The 10,693-nt window shown below is 39.8% G+C and overlaps 1 protein-coding gene across 2 annotated transcripts in view; it reads left to right on the top strand.

The window, feature by feature from the left end:
• Positions 1-389: 389 nt before the first annotated feature.
• Positions 390-10,693, top strand: part of RNF146 (ring finger protein 146) — a 14,686-nt gene continuing 4,382 nt past the window's right edge. Inside the window, exons 1-2 of one of the 2 annotated variants that reach the window (XM_081094100.1) lie at positions 390-453; positions 9,730-9,835. In XM_081094100.1, the coding sequence (XP_080950226.1) occupies positions 9,834-9,835 (2 nt within the window). In that variant the 5' untranslated portion in view covers positions 390-453; positions 9,730-9,833. The remainder of the gene's footprint in view (positions 454-9,729; positions 9,836-10,693) is intronic. The other variant, XM_081094101.1, reaches the window with a different exon arrangement.

Below are 10,693 nucleotides of genomic sequence, written 5' to 3'. Positions count from 1 at the left end.
ACTCCCTTTTTTTCTTTTTTTTTTCTTTTTTAACCGAGAACAAGCAGCATTGTGGCAAGGGCTCTTCTCCCCCATCCCAGGGCTTCTGGGCAGCACCACCTGCTGGTCCTGTGCGTGTCTTACTGCCTCGGCCCCTAAGCTCCCTCCGCGGGACCTGCACGCCTCCCGAGCCTTCTGCACCCAATCGCAGCGAAAGCAACATAAAAGGCAGCGAGAAGGCCCCAGGACGTGAAATCGCAGCCCCGCCAAGGCGGGAGAAGGCGGAGAGCCAGCCGCGCGCTCTCAGGGACCCGGCCGCGGGAGGGGAGCGCGGCGCTGCTTCCGGCGCGCAAGCCCCGCCCCCCGCGACGCGACGGGCGGTCACATGACTGCCGCGCGCGCTCCCGGCCGCTGCGGGCTCCGCTCGGGCCGAAGAGAAAAGACGGCGAGGTGGCCGCGGCCGTGGCCGGAGAGGTGGGAGTCGGGGCCAAGTCCTCGCGGGGGGCGGGAGGGGAGCCGGCCTCCGCGGGGTCCTCGCCTGGGAGAGGGGGCCGGGCTGCGGCGTCCCCTCCGGCCGCGACACGCTCGGGGCCGGCCCTGCGCTGCGGGCCTGGGAGGGCCGGCGGCGGGGTCAGGGGCCGGTGCGTAGCGGGGGACGCCCTTGGGCCGCGGCGGCCGCCCTGTCCACCGCGAGGCGGGATCGCTGGGCCCATCAGCCCCGGGGCCGCCCCCGCCGCGGCTGCTGTCGAGGCGAGCAGACTGTGACGGGCGCTGCGTGGCCGGCCCCCGCCGCGGCCCCTGTCCCGGCGACGGCCCGCAGCCGGCCGCGGTCGGGGTGCGAGAGGCGGAGCCGCGGCCATTACTGCGCAGCCTCTTCCGCCGGGGTCCTCGTCGCTGCCTTCGGCGGCCGCCGGGTCCCTCTCCTCTCCCCTCGGCGGGGGTGGCAGGACCCACCACCCGGGGTCCTTCCGACCGCGGGACTTCGGGGCGGCGGTGGCTTGGGGGGTAGCCCGCTCCCGGTTCCCCGTGCGGAGGCCTCTCCCCGGGGCTGGGGGTCAGGTCGCACCCGGGGTGGACAGTCCCTGCATTCTGTCCTTTGCTGGGGTGTCTCTGGCCGCTGCTTTCTCTCGCTTCCCTGCCGGGGGTCCCCCTCCCCGCTCGGTGTCTGGGTCTTGCCTACCGCGGAGAGGAGTCCCCCCGCCTGATCCCATGTAAACCCAGCGCTGCATCTGCCAAGCGGCTTTGATGATGATCGCAGCATCGGGACCAGGAGGACGTCTCTCAGCGCCGGTGGAGCCTCCAAAAACCCTCAGTGCATCGTAAAAGCGGAGGCTGTGGCTTTGTTCTCCCGGGTGCCGGGTGCGGAGCGCCCCCCACCCCCCAGCCCGCCCGGAAAAGTGCGGGCCCCCCATTGTTGTCGCTGTTTATCTTCCAGAGGTGCCTGCGGACGGGCTGCAACATTGCTTTGAGTTTGCACACACATTCTGGCCACTGGATCCGCCTCCCTCCCCCCTCGGTATCCGTTTCCGTATATGTTTTTCTTTTCCCTAGCTGGCATTTTAGTGAGCATTATTGAGCAAGTTTTCAGAAGCCCGTACGTTTTGTTTGCGTAATGTTTTTGTAATGCTGGCCCTGGAATTGAGGGGAGAAGAAAGCCAAGAAGTGTTAGAAAACTGTGTGTCTCTCTGTGTGATGGACATTTCAGTTGCCCTCCCCCCACCCCACCCCCAACCCCGATGTGTTTACTTTTTTAAACAGGATGCGAAAGTATAAACTGGCATGGAAAAGTAGAATATCATTACAGAATTTGGAAGACTTAAGACTCTTTTTAAAAGTGAGCCTATATTTAGATTTTTTTTTTAGAGACGTGGTATGTAGGACACATGAAGAAAACGACCCGCACAAATAGGGTTCATGATGCTGGTTTTGGTGTTTTTTATGACCAGCAAATGTTTGTGATGAGTACCCGGGTGTTCTAAAAACACATGGAAATAGGTCAAGTAAATCTCATTCTAAAGAGAGAGAGTGAACGTCACTCTAGAAACAGGTTTTGGACATGTTTGTTTTAGCCTTGTATATCTGAAATTGGAGCATTTTGTTAAGCCCAATCTTTGATTTAGAATTTGTTTCAAAGGGGCCACTAAGTTGTGGCCAAAATGAAAACAATGGTAAACCATTGCAGGTTTTGTTACTTACTGATCGTTAAAATCTTGGTAGTGTTATAACCATCAGGAAAATTATATTTCTAAGAGCTGGTCATTAGACGAGAGGAAGGAATAAAGAATGGAGACATGTTTCAACTGGTACAATATTTTGTCAGTGCCCACCAACTTCAATTGTCAGAAGAATGGCGCAGGTATTTTTTAATGACTCAAAAATGATTTCCTAACTCGTTAGAAAAAAAATGATAGTATTAAATCTTTTCTTTTCATGATATTTACCTGTTTAGATAGTATTATGTATTAGCCATTTACTAGCATGAAGCACCTGACATGCTGTCAGTTGGATATTCCAGTGCTTTCTTTCCTCCCGTGCAGTAACAGTAGGTCCTGAACCTTTTCCATTCTCTTGCCTGGCTTCTGATTGTGCCTAAGGAACCTGAATTTGCGAAACAACAGGCTGAATTAAGAGCAATCTCTGTGGGTATGAAAACCATCTTGTTAACATTCTGCTGCAACCACGTGTGCTTATTTATGGACTATTTAGTGTACCTGGCTTATTACCTTTTCAGTTAATTAAAACAAAACCTGCTGTTAAGTGAATGTTAATTAAAGTATTTAGAATTACAGAAGTATAGAGTAGGGTGAAGTAACCAAGACATGGGAGTTATGACATGACCATTAGTGGCAGAGACTTTCTTATTTACAAAATAATTGTAGGCTATGAAGTTCCTGTTTGATATGATTAAAAGACAATATTTGTTCACATTTACATTTCATGTTTTGTTAAAATGCAGAGCCAACCGCATTTTGGGGTGAAAATGTAAAGGTTTAATGCTTGAGTATGAAGATTGTGAAGGCTATAGGTAGCCATCCAGTGATGTTTTTTAAAGGAAGTGCTATACAATAAGGGAAATAAAAGTATTGGACCCCCATGTAGTGGAAAAGAGTTTTCAAGTTTCTCGGTATGACCTGTGCTTTCTGTAAGTTGAGTTTTAACGGGGAGTGAGAGAGAAAGCTAAAAATGGAAACATTAGGGCATTTGGTGACATCTCAGTTTGGGACTCTTAAGAAATCCAAAGATGTATGTGGTAAATTACAGCCCATCTCTAGTCTTCCTTTTACTGGTCCTTTTGTTTTTAGTTTGTATAACAAAAATTGGAAGGTTTGAAGTATTTTTCTCTTCTGTCTTTGATTTTATATAAAATATTTTCCTGTTTATATATTTTGAATAAACAAAAAGTAAAAACTATTTTATTAAACATTAGAAAATGTTTAATTAGAAAATACAGAAATTCTTCAAATCTCTATAATTTGATATTTTAACTTACTAGTATATGCTTATCTTTTTCTTTGGCTCTTTAAAAAGATATTCATTTGAATCTACTATCTGAAAAATAAACTTGTTTTTTGTTTTCACCTTATGACTGACTTGAAAAGTGGAATTATAATACTAGATATTTTCAGAAGAAATAACAGTATATGCAAATATCAGGAGTGTGAATTTGTTGAGTGGCCATAAGATATAAATAATACAATATTACTTCTTTTTTCAGTTATACTTATTTAATTAGTTGAGTCGGTGAATTATGTCAAGTCACTGATGCTTTCTAAACTCCTTCAATATATTTTCAATATAGTTTCTCACTTTTCTTTTCCCCTCCAGAATTGTTAAGGGAGGGAAATATCTTAATTTAGTTTTAAGTCTTTTCTCTTTTTATGCTTTTTATGTTATCTTTCTAGAGAAGGAATATTAATGTATTAACTAATTGATATTTGCATGTTAAGATTTTGTGTAAAGTTTACTATAGTGATTCACAAATTGTATTGAGTTTGGTGTATAATTTACAAATCACCCATTGCAGCAGGGCTTACTAGTATGTATGTTTGAATTACTTATGCTTGCCAAATTATTTCTGGCCTGTAGTTAGAATTACACTACACTATTTTTGGATTTTGGGTTGAAAGTAAAAGCCTCTCCCTCTCCCCATTTAAGAAAAAAATCTTTGATTTCAAATGTAGATGATTTCTGAGAGCTATTTCACATGTCCTTCTAAATGTTAACATTCCATGCCCTATTTTGTACCCATTTGCAGAAGTTAAAGTTAATGGGTCAGTTTGGCAGAATTGTGACCACCTAAATCTCTCAATTTTTTATCTCAATAGAATATGCAAATTTTCTTTTTATCTGTGCCAGCAAGGATGAGCGAAAAGTAACATGGAGTTCATTTTCTGTATTTAGAGAGTCTTGTAGTAAATAGCCAGTTTTGTGTTAAAAAATAATAGTTAACATACAAAACATTCTAAACCTGAACTGTCCAGTATGGTAGCCACTAGCCACATGGAGCTATTGCGCACTTGATATGTGGCTAGTCTGAATGGAGTTGTGCTATGTAAGTTTAAAAAACACACTGGATTTGAAAGAGTATATACACACACATATAAGAATGTAAAATTCCACATTAATCTCTTTATACTGAATATATGTGGAAATGGTAATGTTTTGAATATTTTAGGCTAAATAAAATATACTTTTAAATTAATTTTACTGTTTTTTTAATTCTTAATATGGCTAAGAGAAAATTTGAATTTTTAGTCCTTTTCTCTGAGATACAGTACATTGAAGAAAAAAAATTCTTTTTAAGATACTTGAGTTTGAATCCCATCACCCAGTATTGATTATCAAATCCTTGTGAAATTGGGTTTCATCATTTCTAATTGGGTATAGTCATATCTCCCAGAGTTGTTTTGAGCATCCAATGATGTGGGTCTAATAGTGCTTCCAAACTTTAATATGCATATGAATCACCTGGATCCATACTTTTCATTTGTAAGGTACCCAGGTGATACTGATACTGGTTGGGGATCACAGTTTACATAGCTAATATCTGGATTACTATATGGGTTTTTGTTCATTTTCCTTACCCCAGTTGTTACTGTCTATTTAGAATCTGTGAAAATTATCCATAGGATATAAAAATTGGAAAAGTTACTGTAGCTTGCAAGATTTATTAAAATTGGTTTTATTCATGGATTTTTATCTGCATTCTGGAGAATTCATTGTCAGTGAACAATAGTTAGGTAAATCTTGTGCTTATCAAAAGATAAAAAGATGGCTTGAATGTTATATTTGTAAATGTAGTGATTCCTGCTGTTTGACTTTAAGCTCTTTAAAGAAAGGATTAGAACTTAGATATCTTTATATATTTTTGTGGCTGAGTGCCTTGTTCACAGTTAGACTCAAATGTTGTGATATGTAAGTAAATAAGTTTAGCTTTTTGATATTTTATTTCTCTTAACAATTATATTAGGAATTAACTTTTCATTCATCCAAGAAATACCAGTTTAAGTCAACAAAATTGATCAGCATTATACTAGCCACTTAGAGATATAAAAACAGTCCCTAACCTCAAGGGGTTCATGGTTTAATAGAAGAAAGCTGTACAAAATATAGGTGAATGAATAATTTTTTGGAGATAGAGGAAGTGACAGTGGCATTAATAAGTTGTAAAACAGGTAGCCTATGCCAGACAGGAGGAAATGCAGAATTACAAAAGCAAGTTTGGAGAGCTGAGTAATGTGGTATAACTAGAGTATTAGTCTGTTAGCGTGGCTGTGGGAAATGGATAATACTAGAGTTCTGTATAGGTTTCAGCTCATTAAAGCCTATGAATGTTGTCCTAAGGAGCTTTTATTGTATAGGTTGGAGAGTCAGTATAGAGCTTCACATATGGGAGGTCCATTTTGGCTTTTAAGTATATCAATCAGAAGCTTAGTGAATAAATTTGAGGGGTGATACTGAAGCTAGATAATCAGGCTGTACAGTAATCTAGATGAGAAATGATACATATCTAGTCTAGGGAATTAGCAATGGCAAGAGAGTAGAGAGAGACTACAAAGGAGTTAGGTGTAAAAGTTGACCAAATTTGGTGTGGTTGGTTGGAGTGTGGGTGAGAAAAAGAATTTTTCGTTTTCTCCATTAGCACTCATTGGTTAAGGCATGGAAGCTGAGATGTCACATTGTTAAGATTTACACAGGGATAGGAGTTTGTGGCATATGTGTAGATGGGAGACAGATAGGAGGGAACCAAGGGTACTGTTAAGTTAAAATGCTTGGGCTCCAGATTCAACAGGAAAGAAAATGAGAATGGGAATTGGATAAAGGAAAGGTGATGGTTAAGAGACTGGAAGTCCCCGTGAAAGTAATGAGCAGGTGTGGGAATGAGTAAGTGAGCCAGAAGGACCAGAGTTTGTGGTCTGAGAATGAGGTTAAGATTTAGAGAGGCAGCAGTTTTAGGTGGCATCTGATTCCAAATGTGGCCATTATACTTTGTTTCTGGAGGAAGGGGGTGAAGTCCTTTGAATTCAGGATTTTAGGAACTAAAAACTGAGGACACTGTTTCTCATATTGTGTTTGAAGCATTACTTGCATCAGTAGCACTTGAAGTGAAATTCCTGGGTTTCATCCTTGTCTATTGGCCTAGAATCTCGAGGGTTAGGGCCGGAGAATGCATATTTTTAACAAGCAGCCTCAGTGGGGCAAGTTTAAAAATCTCTGAGTTAGGTGTTGGATGATTCATTCTCAGGGATATTTAAATAGATTCACAGTGATGTGTCAGGAGTTAAACTTGAAGAGAATAACCAATAGTGAGTAATGCTGTTTGAATAGTAGAATGTTTCCTCCTGTCTTGTGTGTGAAAGTGGGCAATTCTCTTTTGAGTAGGCTGCAGGAGGGACGTGAATGGAGTCTTCTGTGTGCCCTTGAAGTGTAGGCAACTTGAAGCTGTAGATGGTAAAGAAAAAGGATGGGGTGGAGGGAGAATCAGGACTGTAGTCATATCATGTAAAGACTAAGTTCTAAAGTCAAAGTAAAACAAAAATGTTATTTAGAAACCCTTTTTAGTCAGTTACTTTAGAAAATTCTCTAGTTTTGAAACATTGTTTGGTTAAATTGGTGGGATAAGCTGACTTGTATTTTAAGGACATATATCATGTTTAAAACATTTGTCTTTCAAACACTAAAATACCAGATTTTGAAGTGAGATAGTGCTATGTCATGATGCTTGGTGAAGTGGAAGGAGGAAATATTAAATGTGAAGAAAGGGTCTGATGACTGAGGTGATGTTTGGTTAGTGCTTCTGGATTCTCTGGACAAGAGGCACCTTGAGAAGGTTGGCTTAATGGTTGTAAACTTGGACATGCATATAAATAGCAGGAGGTCTTACTGTGATGAGCTTGTTTTTGCACACACTACTTCCTTGAAGAAGGTAATGGCTGTAGAATACATTTTCATCATCTTAAACAGAAATTCTACCCTTCTTTCTGGCCCCTGGTAATTGCTAATCTACTTTCTGTCTCTGAATTTGCCTGTTTTTAATATTTCATATAAGTAGGATCATACATTTGTCCTTTTGTGTCTGGCCTATTTCACTTAGCATGATGTTTTCACGGCTCATCAATGTTGTAGCATTGGTCAGAACCTTATTTCTTTCTATGGTTGAATAATACTCCATTGTATTGATATGCCATATTATCCATTCTTCTGTTATTGGGCACTTGTGTTGTGCCCACCATTTTGGTTTTGGGTGTTTTTTTTGTTTTGTTTTGTTTTTTGTTTTTTTTTTTACTTTTGTAAATAGTTCTGCAGTGAACATTGATGTACAAGTATCTGATCCCTGTTTTTAGTTCCTTTGGATATATACCGAGGAGTGAAATTGCATGGCAGTCTTATGTTTAACTTTTTTGAGGAACCACCAAACTTTCCACAGTGGCTGTATTATTTTTCATTCCCATCAACAGTGTACGAGGGTTCCAATTTCTCCATCCTCATCAATGCTTGTTACAATGTTTGTTTGTTTGTTTGTTTAAATTGTAGCCATCCAAGTAGATGTGGAATGGCATATAATTATGATTTTCATTTATATTTCTAATGACTAATAATGTTAAGCACATTTTCCTGTACTTATTGGCTATTTATAAATCTTTGAAAAGAGTCTTTCTTTTGCCAATTTTAAAATTATTTTTTGGGGGGGAGTCTTTTTGTTGTTAAGTTGTAGAAGTTCTTTTTATATTCTGGAGATTAAGCCCTTTTCAGAGAGGTGATTGATAAAAATTGTCTCCCATTCTCTAAATTGTCATTTACTTGTTTGACAATGTCTTTTGATGCCCCAAACTTTTCATTCTGATGAAGTCCAATTTATCTATTTTTAATTTTGTTACTCATGCTTTTGGTGTCGCATCTAGGAATCCATTGCCAAATCCAAGATTATGGAGATTTACCCCGATGTTTTCTACTAAGAGTTGTGTGGTTTTACCTCTTACATTAGGGTTATTGATCCATTTTGAGTTAATTTTGTAGATGGTGTGAAGTAGGGGTCTGATTTAATTTTCTTGCATATGGAAATTCAGTTGTTGAAGATATTTTTTTTTTCCCCATTGAATGGACTTGGCACCCTTTTTGAAAATCAATTGGCCATAGATATATGGGTTTATTTCTGGACTCTTTTATTGCATCATTTGTCTGTTGTTAGGCCAGTACCCACATTGTCTTGATTACTGTAGCTTTGTGGTAAGTTTTGAACCAGAAATGTGAATTCTCCAGCTTTGTTCTTCTTTTTCAAGATTATTTTGGTAATTAGGGCCCATCATAATTCCATTTGAATTTAAGGATTGCCTTTCCCATTTCTGCAAAAAAGGTTGTTGGAATTTTTATAAGAATTATGTTGAATCTGTACGTACATTATTTTGTGTAGTGTTGTCATCCAATTCATCTGTAGTGTGGTCTTCCAATTCATGAATACAGGTTGTCTGTCCATTTATTTAGCTTTTTAATTTCGCCCAGCAGTGTTTTATAGTTTTCTTTGTATAAGTTGTTCATCTCCTTGGTGAAGTGGATTCCTCAGTATTTCATTCTTTTAGATACTACTGTAAATAGAATTGCTTTCTTGAATTCCTTTTTTGGATTGTTGACTGCTAGATATAGAAACAAAACTGGCTTTTTTGTGCTCTGAACTTGCAACCTGCTGCTGTACTTGTTTACTAGCTCTAGTAGCTTTCTTGTGGATTCTTCGAGATTTTCAATATAGAGAACAGAAATAGTTTTACTATCTCTGCAAATAAGGGAAATTAACTTCTTAGCAATTTGTATGCCTTTTAATGTCTTTTCAATTCTAGTATAATGTTGAATAGCAGTGGTGAAAGCAGGCATCATTGTCTTGAAATTTTTCAACCTGTAAGATAAAATTTGCCACTGACGTATGTTAAATGAAAGGATCATGCAAAATTTAATAAATTTGGCGATCTTGCTCTTCTAGCCGGTTTGGCTCAGTGGATAGAACGTCGGCCTGCGGACTGAAAGGTCCCAGGTTCGATTCCAGCCAAGGGCACACGTCTGGATTGCAGGCTCGATCCCCAGTGGGGGATGTGCAGGAGGTAGCCGATTGATGATTCTCTCCCATCATTGATGTTTCTATCTCTCTCTCTCCCTCTTCCTTCCTCTCTGAAATCAATAAAGAAAAGTATTTTTTTAAAAAATTTTGGTGATCTTAATTAGTCTGTAGAGAACTTGATGTTTAAAATTTTTCTTTTGCAGCACAGGATGAACCAGCCTTGAAGAGAAAATACTACAAACTGGCTAATGGATGTGAAAATGATGTTTTATTTTTGTGACCAGCATCTGTGAGATCTGTAATAGAAATGTAAGTATGGCATCATCGTTTTTCCAGAGCTACAGTAAATTAAGTGTACTGGTATAAAATGCAATGAATCAAATATCTATCATTTCCAGTTAATATAATATGAGTGTTTTGTATTGATTTTTTAGATGTTTTATTGAGTTAGCAATCTTATTTAAATTATTGCTAATGTAGATTTCCCAAAATCTCATAGAGGAAAGTCTTCCTAAAAAAGTGAAACTGAAGACAGCATTTGCTCTTAGAAGGCTAAAAAACTATAAAGAGCTACAGTTTCTTCTAGGTTCTTCTTTCTTTTTACATAGCAACTTGTTTACTTAAATAACCAAGTTAGGTAGACAGTATCAGCTTTTATAAATAAGAGGGACTTACTGGGTTATAAAACACTAGTTACTAAAAACTTGTTTCACTGAACTGGATTTTTAATTATTGTGCATTATTGCATTTTAATTCAGAGAGAATTCACTGGAATCCCCAGTTTTAGTTATTTTCTATCATTTAGTCTTTTCCAATATGATGCCTTGATTATGTATACTCATTAAAAGTGTGACCATATCATTCTTAGTGTTGAGAATTTCATAAAAAGTGAAACCAACTCTGGCTGGTTTGGCTCAGTGGATAGAGCGTCAGCCTGTGGACTGAAGGGTTTGGGTTCAATTCCAGTCAAGGACATGTGCCCAGGTTGTGGGCTTGATCCCCAGTTGGGGGCATGCAGGAGGCAGCCGATCAATGACTCTCTCTCATCATTGATGTTTCTCTCTCTCTCTCCCTCTCCGTTCCTCTCTAAAATCTCTCTCTATATAGGTATATATATTGAAACCAGTAAGCATTTTTCTTTACAATTAGGGCAAATATATATTTTAT

This window comes from Myotis nattereri (genome assembly GCF_964212035.1).
Source record: "Myotis nattereri genome assembly, chromosome: 6".
Lineage (NCBI taxonomy): Eukaryota > Metazoa > Chordata > Mammalia > Chiroptera > Vespertilionidae > Myotis > Myotis nattereri.
The sequence above is the reverse complement of the archived record's forward strand: the minus strand, read 5'-3'. Positions and strand labels throughout refer to the sequence as shown.